Genomic DNA, 19,047 nt, shown 5'->3' on the forward strand with positions numbered 1-19,047 from the left:
TTTCCTTTGATTTATTGCTTGTGTTTCTTTTAAGCTGTCTCCTAGGTTATCCAATGGGCTTTTCTTTTTTGACATTTTCATCAATAGTGCAAACATTATTTATTTCATACATGAGGTGACAGTCTCTTCTTCAGCTAACTATTATGTTGTAGGTCTGCTACACACACATCTTTTTGTTGTTAATGTATGTAATGCATTATTGATAAAAAATATTCATCATTTTCAGTACCATGAATTTATTTTTTGGAGTGACAAAAATGGCCTGATTGATGCAAATTATAAAGCACTCTGGGTGTTATTTACTAAAGGGAAATCCACTTTGCACTACAAATGCACTGCAAAAGTGCACTTGAAAGTCCACTGAAAGTGCACTTATAGTGCAAAGTCTATTTGCCTTTAGTAAATAACCTCCATTGCCACTGTAAACAACAACTTACGCAAAAAACTGCTATTGAGCATTGAAAGAAGAAGCCACACATTGTTGATTAGAACATTTTTTACTCCGTGCACATTCACATGTGCGTTTTAGAAAAGGGTTTTTTAACAAAACAACAATTTTTTTTAATAACTTTTTTTTTTTGACAGTAGGAAATATCCTTTTTTGTGGTAAACAGGCATGGTTTTAAAACCATAAAGCAATACACAACTCAGGAACTTACAAAGTTCAACTTTGATAAATTGAAGGCAATATCAGACATTAGTATGTCCAAACTGTGGTGATCTTGCCTTCATCAGATGGGGTGATGTCACCCCTGTGAAAGCCAAATTTTGAAGATGCACACAAATTGATAGTCAAAATGGGGATTTCCCTCCTGATCCCATGAATAATGTCAACATGTGCTATCTCCCATCACGGGGGATCAATGGACGTGTTTCGGGGGTACAACTCCTTCGTCTCATCTACTTTAGTTGTGAGGAAGGGGTTGCACCCACAAAACGCGTACATTGATATCCCGTGATGGCAGATAGCACATGTTGACACACTGTGTGCATCTTCAAAATTTGGCTTTCCAGATTTTTTAGAAAAGTTAGAAAAATATAAACAATTTGATACATTTTGGTGTGTTTTTGATTCTGCCTAAAACATCAGTGATGTTGTTGATTCTTTTTTCAACATCATTGATGTCTTAATCAAGGAGAAGAGAAGGACAAAGGGGTGGGACTTTAAATGAATCACGTGGTTGCAAAAGGTAATTGGTGAACATGTTGGGAATTTAATGATTGCCATAGAATACAAGCAGAATATAAAATGTAGAAACACGATAGAATAATACACGAATAGTACAGTTCATATTAGTTACAACATGAATATCATAAAAAATGGCAAGCAAGCAATCTTCCAAAATGCACCAGAATGAATTGAGTAAAAGCATAATATATGGTAATGCCTGCAAAGCCTCGGGCCTCTCAAATCAATGAATAAAAATTGGCAGATGGCTTATAACACAATATAAGTATTGATAGGTGACAGTATGAATGGCAGCTCAACGCGTTTCGTGGCTAGAAGGCCACTCGTCAGGAGCCAGCACTTGATATATCTGGAGGTAAAAAAAATATGGATTTGAGTATGATAATAATTGCACATACGAACGGGGGGTGAAGGTATAGCTCCCGTATCGATTGCAGATAAACTTACTCGAGTTCACATGATGGTGGCATGGTGCCGAACCTCACGAGCCATCTGACTGCTGTCCCCCCGGGAGCCGCGGCGGGCAATTCAGCGAGGGCACCCCAGGGGCCACGAACCGGGCGGGCATGGGACCAAGGTGACCTGTGTGTGTAAAATGGAGGGTGAACCATGGTTCACAGTAGAGAGATGATGTGAGGGAGTGAAGGGGAAAGAGGAGTGTGTGAGAGAGTAGTACTAGGGAAGTGGACATCAGAGTGTGAAAGAAATAGGAAGAGTGAGCAGAATGAGTGACCATCAGTGTGTGAAGGGTGAGGGCAAGATAATGTGAGAAAATAAACTGGATAGATACCTGTGATGGAGAACGAAGGGTTGGAGAGGAATACTAGGCAGTGTGTGATCCAATGTGAAGCACATCTTGGGGTATCTTCCGGGCGGGTCATGGCACACGAGGCTTTGCTTCACATTGTATCACACACTGCCTAGTATTCCTCTCCAACCCTCCGTTCTCCATCACGGGTATCTATCCAGTTTATTTTCTCACACTATCTTGCCTTCACCCTTCACACACTGGTGGTCACTCATTCTGCTCACTCTTCCTATTTCTTTCGCACTCTGATGTCCACTTCCCTAGTACTACTCTCTCACACACTCCTCCTTCCCCTTCACTCCCTCACATCATCTCTCTACTGTGAACCATGGTTCACCCTCCATTTTACACACACAGGTCACCTTGGTCCCATGCCCGCCTGGTTCATGGCCCCTGGGGTGCCCCCGCTGAATTGCCCACCGCGGCTCCCAGGGGGGATAGCAGTCAGATGGCTCGTGAGGTTCGGCACCATGCCACCATCATGTGAACTCGAGTAAGTTTATCTGCAATCGATACGGGAGCTATACCTTCACCCCCCGTTCGTATGTGCAATTATTATTATACACAAATCCATATTTTTTTACCTCCAGATATATCAAGTGCTGGCTCCTGACGAGTGGCCTTCTAGCCACGAAATGCGTTGAGCTGCCATTCATACTGTCACCTATCAATACTTATATTGTGTTATAAGCCATCTGCCAATTTTTATTCATTGTTCCGAGAGGCCCGAGGCTTTGCAGGCATTACCATATATTATGCTTTTACTCAATTAATTCTGGTGCATTTTGGAAGATTGTTTGCTTGCCATTTTTTATGATATTCATGTTGTAACTAATATGAACTGTACTATTCGTGTATTATTCTATCGTGTTTCTACATTTTATATTCTGCTTGTATTCTATGGCAATCATTAAATTCCCAACATGTTCACCAATTACCTATTGCAACCACGTGATTCATTTAAAGTCCCACCCCCTTGTCCTTCTCCTCTCCTTGATTAAGACATCATGTGAACTCGAGTAAGTTTATCTGCAATCGATACGGGGGCTATACCTTCACCCCCCGTTCGTAGTGGAAGTGTTGTCCAATTGTCTGTTTTGGCAGAGTTCCAAGCTGAATACATGATTTTTTCCCTTTCTTAAAGCTGGAATAATTACCTTTTTTGGTAAAGTATCACACATGTAGACACCCCTAGTATCCACTGGAGCACCTGTGTGGGACACCCTAAAAAGTTTGTTCTGGCGTGTCCGGACATACAGCGGAGAAGACGTACTTGTGTTGAGCTCCACACATCCAGCGATCATCCATCGCCATCCTCCCTTTATTCCACCTTGGTGAACACCCAAACCTCTGGCATATCCATCAGGACATTGTGCCCTTCAACCACAGCTGTGGATTTGTCCCGGATTCGGTCCAGTGGTGTGTATCGCGGCCTAGCGTTTTTACTCCTACACCCGAGGCCCGCTGCCATCTTGCGGCCTGCGGGCCTCCCTCTCTCCTGCACACCGTGATCCGGGGGCTCGGCGAAAGTTCCATTCCTGACTACTCATCCCCGAGGGAATGTACACGGACCTGCAGCGGGGGTAAGACGCCTAACGATCCCCCTGGCCGTGAGCTCCACTATCGCGCGGCCGGACGCCATTCTAAAGCCTCCGGCCTACTGTTCTGGCTTCGTCCTCCTCCTCCTGCAGACACAGTGAGTAAAAGGCCACCTGCGCTCCCCCCACATGGACAGTATCCCTCTGGGTACTACCCGATACCGCACTGGCAGACTTCAGTGGGAGATTCCTGGGCCTAAACGAGGCGAGACATACGCGGCCGGCAGCTACCTTTAGGAAAGTCCGTGGTCTCGACCTACACATGGAAGTTGGCAGCCATCTAGGGACTCCAGATACACCTGGCTACACACAAGTTCACATTCAATGAACGGGGTGCATCACTGGGATTTGTTACCCCCTCCCTCCACTACTCAAGTACTTATCATTACAACAGGCAGATGTAATCACATACATGACAGCCACTTCACCAAATATGTCTCTTAAGTGAGCTTGGAATCCCGCCTGCTCCCCAAGACCTCCGCAATGCTTTCTTAACCACTTATAGCTGCGGAGGTAAGCGTGACCATCAATCATACTCCCTGATCATCTCATGGGCAAAGTTGGCCAGCAACAACGAAATTATAAACCGCTGTTTGGGTCACGTGAAGACTCTAGCATGGAACGTTTCGTTACCAGGCCACAACCTATGACCTCAAATTATTCCTCAGATCCCCATGCAGTAATGGATACTTCCATAAGAATGGAGAATGTTGCGACCACTTCACACATTATCACTCAAGGCCCGGATCCTGCATCACCCTCTCTCCATGAGATTCTCACCCCAGATATATTAGATGCCAAGTTAGATGCTAAGCTTCAGCTTTTACTTCAACAAATAACGAACAACGTCTCAACAGAGGTGAACAAGCTAGCTGCAGAACTGAGAGGTGAAATAGACCAAATTGGAGAATGTACAGATACCCTTGAAAACAAATTGGATGAGATGGTAAACTATGTACAGACGATTGAAGAGGATAATCATAACCTACGCCTTTCAATCTCTCAACTACAATTACAGCAGGAGGACTTGGAAAATAGAGAAAGGAGGCAGAACTTACGCTTCAGGGGTATTCCCAAAACTGTGGGAGACTCTGACTTACGTGTTTATCTTCTGGGTCTCTTCAACACCTTGGCCCCTACGGTGGTGGACATTGACTGGCGCCTAGACAGGGCACACCGTTCTCTTGGCCCCAAACCTCCGGCTGGAGCTAGACCTAGAGATGTCATTGTGAGGTTTAATTTCTTTGAAAGCAAGACAGCACTCATTGTAGCCACGCGCAACAAATCTCAACTTGTGTATAAGGGGTCAAAACTCCAGATTTTTAGTGATCTCTCCCCCATCACCCTGGCTGAATGTAGGAATCTTCGCCCAATCACCTCACACCTACAGCATCACAAGATTCCATACTATTGGGGTTTTCCCTTCCGCCTCACTGTTTCCAAAGATGGAGTACAACACACTCTACGTGAATTAATAGAAAGTGAGGCATTCCTAAAAAGTCTTGGTCTACCTCCTATCCTGGAAGATTTGAATTCCTCTCAACAATCAGATCCGTCCACCTCCACACGCGCCCAGCCGCATCTGGACCCCCGTGAGAGACAAATCCAGGAAACGTTTCTCTACGCCCCAAGATCCGCAAATCTCCAAGCAACCTCCTTGATTGTCTCACATCTTCTCCTTGGATCCATTCAGTCATTTACGGCTTAAAATAATTTCCGACTCTCCATGATTTGAGAGAAATGGAAATTGCTGTTCTGGTCTTAAATATCTTTTTGTTTTTACCCTAAATTTTCTTTTGGGTAGAGTTATTTTTTCTTCCCACATCCCATGAGATATAACTATTAAGGGTATGTTTTTTTCCTCCATGGCCAACGGGCCTCAGTTGACAGTTTATCCATGTTTATTTGCTGACGTTTTCTTTTTTTTTTTTCTTCTACTGTTAACTGTCCTTCTATTGATGGTTCTATTTTAGTCGATATCGAGCTCATAAGGCGAGCAGCCAGTGCTTCCTGGCTCATTACCCAGAGTCTCCTGATGGAAGTCCATACACGCCCCTACCTGGCCTTGGAGTATCACCTAGGCCTCCTGAAAAGCAGGCGCCTCTCAGGTCTTCAAAAATTTCAGTTTTTCTTTTTTCTATTTTTCTCGTTAGATGTTTTTTGCTATGTCCATGGACATCACTCAGCTCTGTAGGTTGACAATGTTCTTTCCGTATTTTTCTAACCGAATGCAACTTTATTATAAGATATATTTACTACTGTATCGGTACTATGAGATTGCGGTTGTGGTCATTGTATATCATTCTATCTGCATCTCTTTTGTTTTCTATGTTTTATTATTCTTTAGATTCATTGCCTTTACACAAGCCTATTTGATTAATCCACACACATAGCTTTAAAGATCATGTCGTACAACGTGAAGGGTCTTGGTTCCATTCACAAGCGCTGGATGGCCCTGAAGGATTTCAGGGCCTCAGGAGCAGATGTGGTGATGATCCAAGAGACTCACTTTAAGTCGGAGGGCTCGTTTAAATTTGCCTCGAGGTTCTTTGCCACCTCCTTCCTTGCCTCGGACTCCTCGGGCAAGGCGGGAGTTGCGATTCTGATTAAGAAGTCTTGCCCTATTAAGGTTAAAAAATCTCATGTAGACCCACACGGCAGGTTTCTCATTTTAGACTGCAAATATTTGACCTCCTCTTTCACTCTCGTTAATCTCTATGCCAATAATACAGACCAGATTGATTTTCTTAACAAACTCTTTGACTGCCCTAAGTATTCCTCACAACCAATTATGGTCATTGGTGGGGATTTTAATTTGATAATGTCACCCACCAGAGATAGACAAACCCTCCTTAATAATACACCCTCTAAAAAGATTATATCCCAAGCCAATTCCTTTCGCAAATGTATAAGATCTCATCAACTCTTCGATTCATGGAGGATCAAACATCCCTCTACTAAACAGTTCACTTTTTACTCCTCAGCTCATAAAATGTATTCACGTCTAGATCATTTTTTTTATTTCGACTCCACTCATCCCATATGTGATTAAATCCGACATATCGCCTATTACATGGTCGGATCATGCTCCCATCATGATAGACCTTATGCTCTCCCGAGCTTACACTAAATCTTAAACACTAAATGATCACCTCCTACAATCTGAAGTCTCACGTACTATATTAGCAAAGAATCTGGAAGAATACTTCCAATATAACCTAGGGTCAGTCTCTGACTTTTCTATGTTGTGGGAGGCACACAAGACTGTTTTCCGAGGTGCTTGCATAGCTGAAAGCTCTCGCTTAAAAAAAGATAGAAATGGACTTATACGATCCCTTACATCCGCTTTGGTTACTGCGGAGCAAAGGCTATTGTGTGGCCCCACAGTGTCAAAACTACATGAGGTGATCTCTCTCAGAGAACAAATCAAACTAATACACCTTGGCAAGGCAGCTAGGTCTTTACTGTGGACAAAACAAAAATTTTACGAATACTCCAATAAACCCCATAGAATGCTAGTCAACAAATTACACCCACGCCCATTTAATTAATTCCCTGATTTCCTCCAACAGGCAAATGTATCTAGAACACACTGTCCCCGTGCAATGCCCAGAGAACCATTTCAAATTCACTCAGGAGAAATTTGAGAACTTTTTCTCCAACATAAAACTCCCTAAACTGTCTTCAGAAGATTTAGATAATCTGAATATAGCTATTACAGCTGAGGAACTCTTGGCCATAGTTAAGAAACTTCCACTACATAAATCACCCGGTCCTGATGGGCTATTTCTATTACAAATCCTTTTTTGACATCCTGTCCCCACATATGCTGACTCTTACGATTCCCTGCTTAAGGGTACATCTCCTCACTCACAATTCTCCCACTCCTACATATCTGTCATCCCAAAACCTGGCAAGGACCCCTCTATTCCAGATAATTACAGGCCTATAGCTCTTTTTAATTCAGACTATAAAATATTTACCAAAATCCTGGCAACCAAACTATCTAAACTTATCCCCAAACTGATTCACTGAGACCAGGTGGGTTTTGTCCCGGGTAGGCATGCAGGGGACAATACTCGTCGTACAATTGACTTAATAGACCTTTTGGACAGAACTTCTCGACAGGCATTGATCTTAAGTTTGGATGCACAAAAGGCCTTTGATAGATTGAGTTGGCCTTACATGTTTACTGTTTTAAAGACGTATGGTTTTAGGGGCCCTTTTCTAAAAGCTATAGAAGCTCTTTACTCAACAGTTACAGCCCAAGTGCAAATGTCATCCTTCCTGTCGCCTGGCTTCCCCATGACAAATGGTACTCGACAGGGATGTCCTCTATCACTATTACTTTTTATTTTATGTCTAGAACCCCTGGCCGAGTCCATCCGTAATCACCCGGATATTCGTGGGGTGGTGATACGACAGGGGGAATATAAATTGTCACTTTTTGCAGATGACATCTTGCTCACTATAAACAATACATTGAAATCTCTCCCCTCACTACATAAAATTCTGACTTCTTTTGGAGCCATCTCAGGTTATAAGGTTAACACTTCTAAACCCGAAGCCCTACCCATACACACCCCATTACCCTTACTATCACAACTCAAGGAATAATACCCTTATAGGTGGTGCAAATCCTCCCTCAAATACCTAGGTATTCTTATTACCCATTCCTACTCTTCTCTCTACTCAGCTAACTTCCTGCCTCTAGTTACAGACATCAATAAATCTCTATCAGCTTGGACAAAATATCCCCTATCTCTGCTGGGCAGGATTAATGTCCTTTGAATACCTTTGTGCTCAAGGACCTTATCAATTGCATTTAATATCCTCCATTCATCTCATCCTCCATGAATCGACACCCCTTACTGAAGCCACACACCACTATATGAAGAGGTGGTCTGATTTAATAGGTAGACCTATTTCGGTCCAAGTATGGGATAAGATTTGGTCCTCTATCTCCAAATCCTCCAAATGTGTAACCCAAAGGGAGACGTCTGTGAAAATCCTCATGTTTTGGTATAAAACCCCTGATGTAATTCACAAATATGATCCCTCAGTCTCGCCACGTTGTTGGCGTTGTGGGACAGATACAGGCTCCTTGTTTCATATTTTATATATATGTTCAATGATCCAACTCTTCTGGCATGAGGTTCGGCTCCTAATACAGAAAGTGATGGATGTGTCCCTTCTGATCGATCCCTTTAACTATTTAGTGGGTCTCCCTTTCCCTGGCATAACCAAAAAAGCCAATAGGCTTCTTTCTTATATTCTATTAGCTGCTAAAAGGCTTATCCCTATGTGCTGGCTTTCCAATTCACCTCCTCCTTGGTCCAAATTTCTACATCTAGTGGCTGAAATTCGGAGAATGGAATATCTAACAGCCTCAGTACAGGATGCTATCCCCCCAATTTGATAAATTGTGGGAACCTTGGGATCGATCGGAATTCGGGACCTCTATGCCAACTACCATATCTTAAATTATATTGCTACTGTGCTACATGTGCCCATGTTGCATTTCCCCACTCCCTTATCTCCATGTAGGTCATTAGATGCCTTATTGAGTCTTCTACCTTATATCATATGGCCTGCATGAAACCTATGTCTCTTCTCCCATATGATTGTTCTCTGATTCTGAAACTTAAATGACCTACTTACGAGCTGTTTAACTCATGTTTTTCTTGATTTGATGTGCAGAGCACCCCTGTGCTCTGCACCCATGGACTTTATTTGTATGTTCCTTATACTCCACTGGTTTTTTTGGGGGTTTTTTTTGTTCTTTTCTGACACCATTGTATTTTTAATATCTATGTAATCTACATTATGCTACAATTCTGTATTTGTTTGCTTAAAAAATATATATAAAAGTTTAATAAAAACACAATTTTGCAAAAAAAGTTTGTTCTGGTGTCGCACACTAGTGCTCCTGTGTCCAGATGTGTAAACAGCTGCTGAAAGTCCTCCCCTTACACTGAATCTAGATTGCATTTCATTATAGTTACAAACACATCTAGACAACAATTTACTAAACTAATTTTAATACAAATAGGCATGACCAAATGTAGTTAACCTGCATCTGCAAAAAACATTGTATTAGTGGGCGAATGAACTATGTTTACTACGAACGATTACTGTGCCCACAAACCTGAAAGTTGCCATTTTAAACTGTACAACAGTAAAGAAAAGCACATGGAGCAACATGCGAGTAATAATAATAATAGGAACACACGACAAAATACTTTACTTTTTGGCAGCACTCTCTTGATCCTTCTGTACTGATCCTGCTCCCTCAGTTTGAGGTCTGACAATCGTTTCCTCAGTTGATCCTTGGATTGCCGCACCCCAAAATTCTTCGGCACTTTAGTCATGATCTTGGCCTTTCTCACATTTGGGTTTGGGTAAGGTCCATGCTTCCTGTCATAGTCGGCCCTCTTCAAGATGTCCACCATCTCCACCATGTCTACAAAGGACATATTTTAGGCCTTAAATCTCCTCTGGGATCGGGACATTCGTGGCTCTGGGCTTTTGTCGTCGCTGCTGCTGTCTTCATGCACTTGTTCTTTCTCCGCCATGTGCTCTCCCACTGCGCCGAAAGAGAAGGGGCGGGAATATACTAGATATAAGGTGGGCGGAGTTTCACGTATGCGCAGTGTATATAAAACGTAACACGTGTGTGTCTTACATATGATCTGTGAGCAGAGAAAGGAGTAGTGGAAGCGCCAATCGTAATAACGAAGGTACAATTTTAACTTGGGCCTATACTGTTTATAGATTGAGGCCTATATTGGGACAAGATTAGGAGAGTTTAGCCTGACATTAGGGTTTGTCTTGTGTTGTGTCTTGCAGAGAAAATGGATATATTGAATGATCAGGACTTTATCCCCATATTCATTGATATGTACAGGGAGCTGCCCTGTCTGTGGCAGGTAAACCACCCCTTTTATAACAATAAAAGAAAGAGGCAAGCAGCGCTGGATCAATTGTTGGAATTAAGCCACAGATCCTCACGGCAACCATCAACTATTTGAAGTCCACAATTGGTGGCATGAGGAGCACTTATAATAGGGGGCGCAAGAAGGTCCAGGATTCCATGAGATCAGGAGCAGCAGCAGATTACATTTATGTACACAGGCTGTGGTACTATGACAGACTGCATTTGCTGGCAGACCACAGTGAACCCAGGCCAGCACTCTCCAGTCTTCCTTCAACGCTTCCTTCCACCCCAGCTTAAGCTTCCGACCTCCAACCTGGGGCTTCCAGCCAGGAAGATGTGGATGAGCCCTACTTGAGCCAGTAATAGCATTGTTCAACATATTTATTGGCAAAAAATTAATGATGTTAACTAGATGTTATTATTGAGTACTAATTTCTGATTTAAGAAAGTGTTTTACATATCAATAGACAGTAGTGGCCACAAATGATTGGGAATGAAAAATGCTGGGGTCAGAATTATAGTCTTTTTTATTTGTCAACATTCAATTTGCAACAGTCATGAACTGAAAATTGTGTGTGATTGATGAACAAAAAACTAAAACTATGTCCCTTTTTCATACACAGGAAAGCCTCAGCCAGGAGGAGGCTGAGGGAAAGTGGCAGCCAGGAGGTGGCAGGGGTAAGTGGCAGCCAGGAGGTGGCTGGGCCCAGTAGCCTGACTGAATCCCAAGTCTCTCCCATCCACCTTCAAAAAAAAAGGCCCAGGAAGGGGAGGAACCTGGAGGAGGCAGCACTTGGGCTATTTCGGCAGGCTAATACTGCCCTCAGAATCCCCCCAATATTCAAGAGGACTATGCCTGCATGGCAGCCTGCAAAATGCAGGAAATGGAGGAGGGCCAACGCCTCTTCTGTGAGGAAGTTATCTTACAAGCCCTAAATAAGGGGTTGAGGGGCAAACTCACAAGCCAAAGCCAGGTTCGTGCTGTTCCTGATCTCTTGGAGTCCTGGACCAGATTGTGCTCACTATTATATGAACTTCTCATGCTACCAATTTTACTACGATAAAATGTTCACTATAAAAATAAATTCAAAACATTATTATGGAGATCTGACAAAAAAAATAAAAAATATTATTCATGAGATCACAAGAAATAATAAAGAAATCAGTTTGTGAGAACTCTGTGTGAATATCAGCAGCAAAACAACTTCATAATTCTAGCATTATAAAGAAGAAAAGAATGTGCTGCATTAAAAGATTCAAAAATGTGTAGCGTGACGAATGTGCTATCTCCATTACGAACCGTTACTAGTTTTACCAGACCGAACACTTCCGTCTAGTACTTGATTCAGAGCATGCGTGGAATTTTGTGCATCGGAATTGTGCACACATGCTTGGAATTTACGACACGGATTTTGTTGTCGGAAAATTTGAGAACCAGCTCTCAAATTTTTGTTGGCGGAAATTTCGACAAAAAATTTCCGATGGAGCTGTCTTGGTTAAATTGATGATAGGCAACTCCTATCCTCATATTGATTAGTGGTTCCAAATTAATAATAACTACTGCAGTAGGGAACAGACACAAAAGATACGCTCAGGATCTTTCCAAATAACTGTTCTGTTTTATTATGACGCATTTGAAGGTTTTTATACACATGATTACGTAGGTATCACATTAATATTACAATTGTACGTTTATGGTAACAAGGGGCGTTACATAGGCAGGCTAATTCTAGTCTGGATTCGAAAGAATGTAAACATGTACTGAAAACATTATTAGTGCCGTGTGCACAGTGACGGCAGTGTGCAATACATACAAAATAGAATCCAATTATATACAGAACTTACAAATTTCCATTACAGAGCCTACATATGGTCGGAATTTCCAACAACAAGCTCCCATCGAACATTTGTTGTCGGAATGTCCGATCGTGTGCTTGTGGCATTAGACACAGATGAGGCTCCCTCTAACCTAGTAAATCCATGTGACCATTTTCTGCACTGGTAATTCTGGGCAGCCAACAGAAGTAGATTTGCACAGGTCTGCAACAGATTTTTCACTGTAGATAAGATACATTTTATTTCTAAACAGATGTACAATAAGGTACTCAGAGTTTGGCTTTATTATAGCAGCTGAGGGAGGAATTTATGACTCAAGCTGTAACCATGTGGTAAATCTGTGGCATAAGCTGCCTCACCACTTCTGTTTAGCATTTCCTTTCTGTGTGATAGAACTTATTAATGTCCTCTATTATTTTTTAACTAGCAGAGTGGACAGTTTTAGTATGTAAGAGTTCTGTAGTAGGGCTCTGTTAAAATTACTTTCCCTGCCAGCACACCACTATTTCACAGAGACTGTATTTTATGAAAGGGCAGCAATAGGATTATAGGGAGCACTTCTCCCTTGACTCCCTAGCGGTGAGTAAATATAATTAAAGTGTAGTAAGCCCCAAATCTGTTTTTCATTATGCTAGTAAAAGCACTTTCTATTGTAGACATTGTTGCCTTGCATTTAGCAGCAATGTGGTCAACCTGTCATGAGTCATTCTGTAGGCAATTGGGCTGCCTGTCTTATAGACCTCATAGGCAGCCAAACAGACAATTGAAGGAGTGCACATGGCAAGCTGACAATGCTGCTGATAATTGTGAGTGGCTTAGCACTGTCAACCTGCAGCAGGAAGTGATGTTACTGGCAGGATCCCCAGGTAACAAACTTTGCAAAAGATTCACAAAAAAAAAAAAATAGATTTGCTAAAAAAAGTTATACAATGAGTTATGATGTCAAACATAATGAAAATATATTTCAAGGTTTACATACAGTTTATTGTTAGGAATATTATATATATTAGTACATACGGTAACCATAATCCCTACTGTGTCTGTATGAGTGTAGTAGGGTCATTAGATTGTAAACTGTTATGGGTTAGACACTGATATTAAGGGTTCTTTGTAGAGCCAAGTGGAGTATATCATTACAGTGAATATATGCATTCATTTTGTTTTGTCTTCTCTATTTAGGTTTCATTGAAGTGCCACCGAACAAAGAGCCTACTGACATCTTAAAAGGTTTTCACAGTTTAAGCTATATGTATTTAGAGAAAAACATATTTTTTGTGTTTGTGCATTACCACCTCAATGACTAGTGACTTGTTTCACAGTATTTGCATGAACCCCCTTAGTTAACCGTCTTCAGGATATGTGCATTTACCTCTCAATGAACAGTCTCTGCAGTACATACATACATATCCCTTAATAACCTGTTTCCAGAATATGGTGGACAACATTTCAAATAACAGGCTCCATGATTTGTGCTCTAACCTTCAGTGATTAGCTTGTAGGCAGATGCAGATTTTTCTCTATCCAGTAAGAGGCACTGTGCCATTATGCAGATAGAGTGGAGTTTGTTATGGGAAATTTTCACCCTTGTGAACTCTATCAGTGCCTCAGAGGGAACAGCTGGGGAACAGAGGGAATAACTGCAATCTCTGGTGACCTTTGGTGGCCATCTTGGGTGAGGAAACCTTTTAAATAAGGGCCCCCATGTAACTCTGGCACGCTTCTGGCAAATGTGTGGTAGAGAAATGGACACTATTGAGGGACAGTGATTATTAGCTCAGGGTCAAGGAGGGATAGCTCAGGAAAGACTTCTTCACTATGAATATATACTCTAGCCCAGATAGCAAGGACAACTTGCCACAAATGTGTGGCAGTGTTGAATTGTAAGTCTGTTAACTTGCTGCACATTTTCACTGGCAAATTCTACACTTGCAGAGCACTTGAAGCACAAGTTCTAGTTGACACTTTTCCAATTTGTAGCAACTTTGCGTGGCAAGTCTCTAGCAAGAGCAAAGTTGCAGTGGTGAGTCTACAGCAAGAGCTTTGCTAGTCTACAGCATGAAAATTCAGCCAGAGTGACCCCTGTGGTGGGATGACTATTTCACAACATAACTGAACCAGAACTTGCAGCAGACATGTAGAATGTTTGCAAAGAGAGTTGATCTGGAGTCATGCAATGCAGACTTGCTGCAATTGTGCAACAAACTTGTGAAGCCTGGCAAGTCTAGCAATAGCTTAGCAAGTCATTTTCAAACTTGCTTTCTGGCAGTGAGCTCTGCATAGACATGAGTGCAGGCTGCAAGATAGTTCTCTGCCTATGCCTAAAAGGGCATTGTGCAATAACTACTCAGTGACCAATCTCCAGAGTTAAGGGCATTAAAGTAAAACTAAAAGCAGAGATGCAGGTAGGTGTAGTTTATTGCAGAAGGGACATTACATGTCCATAGTTGCCTTCCAATTTGCCCGGGACATTCACGGAATTCAGACCCATGTCCCGGTCTGAGCATGTCCTGGGCAGAATTCTGGAAAATAGGCTTTGTCACGGGCAGGGGTGGGCGGACTATGCTGGGGGTCTGATCCCCCATAAAAAGGCTGCACTGCTCCACGGTCCTGCTCTCAGAAGAAACTAGCAGCAGAGCGTTTGGTGTGATTTTCTTTCTTGCTTCCGCCCCTATTGAAGCCATACAGGTAGGGGCCCATAACGTCACTTCCCCCCACTCACCTGGCAGGTCCCTCTCTGTCTTTAGTCATTGCAATTAGGAGCAGAGTGAGTGCTTAGTACTGTACAGTATGAGGCTGTGTTCTCTGTGCACATATGATGGCCATGTGTTACCCTGTGCAGAATGGTTGCGAGTGGGGAGGTGATGCATCCTGCTGATTGTAGCTGTGCATAGGTTGCAGTGTGTGTGCGTGGGTGCGAGCTGTCATTGTATTCTGCATTGTCCTGATGCGTGGGGCTGTGTGCATGTAACAGGTGAAGGGCTGGCTGCTCCTATGTACTTATGTTGGAAAGGAAGGATATTGTATGGCTGATGATGACTGTATATAGGTGCTCCTATTCCCATAGTTGCCAACAGTCCTAATATTTTATTTCCTCTCTCTCTCTCTTCCTCCATCCCTCTTTCTCCCTTATTTATTCCTTTCTTTCTCTCTCCCTCCATCCCTCTTTCTCTATTTCTTTCTCTCTATCTCTCCCCCTCCAACCCTCTTTCTCTATCTATTTATTTCTCTCTCCCTCCATCCCTCTTTCTCTGGTTTCTTTCCCTATATATTACCACATTCCATGTAACATTCCGTTTAACAAATGCTATTAATGCTATTAATGCTGTAAGTAATCTCAGACTCAATTTAGCCACACACCCTTTAAGCCAGACGCAATATTTAGCTACGCCCATTTTTCACCTTTTTTGCTCCTACTGGGCCACATCTACACGTGAATGCCCCACCCCTAATTAAAATAATACTCCACCTACATAAAAAAAGTGTCCCTACATTTTTGAGAATGCATGTCTCTTCTGCAATAAAAGCTTGCCTGCTCACAGTGACTAACAGCAGAACTTTAGTTCTGGTTTAATTTCTCGGTGATAGATTTTTTTCTAAACAACATTTTTTTAAGAGTTATATTTTTTAATCTACCAATAGTTTTTGCCTTTCACACTGAGAAAGGGTACAGTGCTGTTCTTCTTTATAAGTCCTGTGCACTAATGTGCACACTTTTGCTAGTATGGTATAGTATATAGTATACAGTATATAGTGAACATGGTCCTTTGGAACAGTTTTGTGCATGACAAGTTTACATATACAACTCAGGAAATTATTTTAAAACATTGCTACATGAGCCTACCTGTTCATCGGGCTGATTGACATTACTGCTCATGTAAGGAAAGTTCCATTTGCAGCAATCTCAGCTTTTCCTTCCTGTTTCGCTATTCCAAACCACAAATTAACCACACAGGAGAAAAAACTTGAATATATTTCAGGAAATTAAAGACAGCATAGATTGGTTGTAGTTTATTTACAAGTTGAAGATATAGGGCCACATTCAATTCAGGGATTACTGCTGTTTCCCACCAGCACACGTCTCATATATACATACTTGCCATTACTTGTTTTCAGAATAACATTCAATCTAAAGTTGAAACTTGATATTTTGTCTTGCATTTTTTAGTGGTATTTTTAAAGCACTTTTCAAAATTCTTTTGAATCCTGTAGAGATGAATTGCAAGTTTGTGTTGACTCTTTTGACTGGGCTGGTAGAATGCATGTGCTTTGCGGGACTCCCCTTTGGATGGGCATCTCTGGTATTTGTGCTGAAGAAGGAACAATATTTTCAAGATCTGTGCTACAATGCTACAAATCATACTACCAACTCTACTGACAGTGAGTATTGTGTAATATTCAATGTTTGCATGCTAGAGATAGCAAGGCCTGATAAATTTCAAGCAAGTTTATATTACGTTAAAGAAATGCATTATGTTGAATTAATTTGAAGTTTACTAGTGTTTGATTTTTTGATAATTTTTTCATTATACAAAAATTATATTTAAATAAACATTTAATGTAGGGCAAATCTAGGACACTCAGTTTGCACAGCATGCTATCCTTTATAATAGGAAAGCCTGGAACACCCTGTATGCTTACTAAACGGATTTGAGCACTGTGACAAAAGGTGTATTAGATTTACCTAATGGTAAGTGGATATAGCTCAAACCAGCATACATATGGTAAAAAAGCCAGGATTTTAAAACGTAATCCCCCATTGTCCATAAAAATAACAAAAAAGGTAGTGTTCATATGCTGTCATGGATTGGCATCAGCAAAATAAAAATGATAGTATTTGATACAATTTTCTGTTTTACACCAACATGGTAGAATATAGTACATGTGATAAGTAATGAGCTAAACAGGCTCTCCTCTATGGGGGATTGGATAAAGACGGACCGTAGAGTCCGTTTTCATCCGATCCGCAGACGGATGGAAAAGTAGGGTTTTCCTCCGTCATCAGGAACGGAGCATAGCAAAGACTGATGTCATCGGATGTTCATCCACTGACATCCGCTATCCCATAAGGATACATGTATGTCCGTTTTTCATCCGAAAACGGATGGATGAAAAACGGACATACGGTTCGTCCGTGTGAAAGGAGCCTAAGGGTCCTTTCACACATAGGGACCGTTCATTTCATCAGTTCAGTTCAGTTCATCCATTTTTCATCAGTTCAGTTCATACACTTTTCATCAGTTCAGTTCATCAGTTTTTTTTACATCCACTACCAATGCAAAAACGGATGAAAAACTGACCATTTGTCAGTTTACATCCGTTTTTCGTCCGTTCCGTTTTTATGACAGATGAAAAATAGGGCTTTAAGCAGGTGCACTGCAGCAACCAGCCAGCTGTTTTGCAGATGTCTCCATAGACCTTTAGCATGGGCTGCCAAGAACCTAAAGATGTAAAAATTGACATAGCTAAAAGAGCCTCTACCACTTCTGGAGTCTCTTGCCGCACTATATGTTTTGTGGATGACCTTGACACTCCAAGATGACAAGGTTTTGCTGTAGCTTCCTCCTCTGAACTTGACTGATGGAAACGCATCAGTCAAGAAGCGGCTTAACCACTTCAGTCCCAAGCCTATTTTTGACACTTGTTGCTTACGTTAAAATCAGTATTTTTGCTAGAAAATTACTTAGAACATCCAAAAATTATATTATTTATATATTATATTATTTTTTTTAGCAAAGACCCTAGAGAATAACATGGCGGTCATTGCAATATTTTATGTCACACTGTATTTGCGCAGCGGTCTTATAAATGCGTTTTTTTTTTTAATTAAAAAAATAAGAGAACAGAAAAGTTAGCTATTTTTTTGCATATTGTGAAAGATGACGTTACGCTGAGTAAATAGATAACCAACATGTTACACTTTAAAATTGCACGCACTCGATTTTTTAACGATTATCTGTTTAGAGTTACAGAGGAGGTCTTTTGCTAGAATTATTGCTCTCGCTCTAACGATCGCGATACCTCACATATGTGATTTGAACACTGTTTACATTTGCGGGCGCGACTTATGTATGCGTTTTCTTTGGTGTGCAAGCTCACGGGGTCGGGGACGGTTTGAAAAAAAAATCTTATTCATTTTATCATTTTTTTTTTGAACACTGTCCCTTTTTAAAATCGGCGTCATTGGCAGCCGAGTAGACCGGAAGTGACATTGCGGCATCATGTTTTTACATAGGAGACTCAATCAAAGCCATTACTGGCTTCGTTCTAGACTCCAAACAGTCGGGGCAGAGCGGCAGAAAATGACGGGAGGGGGGGACGTCCCCTCCCACGGCTCGTGATAACAGCTGAGTGGCTCGTTAGCCGCATCGGTTGTTAACATGAGATAGCCGACCGCTCGCTCTAAATAACGGTACTGGGGTGATGCCTGCAACTGCAGGCATCAACCCGGAATAACCACTTCAAGCAAATGACGTACAGGTACGTGATTTTGCGTGAAGTGGTTAAAGGTAGGCATTTTAGACACATGGTACATCCAGTTTGTGAAGGTTAGGTACTGTCTGTGCCGGAAAAGATGGATCTTTGTAAGATGAAAACAAAAGCCATTTTGTGAACAAAGGTGCTCGAGGGGCATAGGCACCAACTTGTCCAGAAAGAAAAAGATGTAGGACTCTGTAGCCCC

General features: G+C 41.7%; 1 protein-coding gene across 1 annotated transcript in view; it reads left to right on the forward strand.

Moving 5' to 3' along the window:
* The window catches only part of SLC43A3 (solute carrier family 43 member 3), a 598,240-nt gene that overhangs the window by 48,924 nt on the left and 530,269 nt on the right, over window positions 1-19,047 (forward strand). Inside the window, exons 2-4 of the mRNA XM_073596989.1 lie at window positions 11,156-11,210; window positions 13,548-13,595; window positions 16,578-16,745. Coding sequence (XP_073453090.1) covers window positions 16,580-16,745 — 166 coding nt within the window. The 5' untranslated portion in view covers window positions 11,156-11,210; window positions 13,548-13,595; window positions 16,578-16,579. The remainder of the gene's footprint in view (window positions 1-11,155; window positions 11,211-13,547; window positions 13,596-16,577; window positions 16,746-19,047) is intronic.

The sequence above is a fragment of the Aquarana catesbeiana genome, linkage group LG08, assembly GCF_042186555.1.
Source record: "Aquarana catesbeiana isolate 2022-GZ linkage group LG08, ASM4218655v1, whole genome shotgun sequence".
In the NCBI taxonomy this organism is placed as follows: domain Eukaryota; kingdom Metazoa; phylum Chordata; class Amphibia; order Anura; family Ranidae; genus Aquarana; species Aquarana catesbeiana.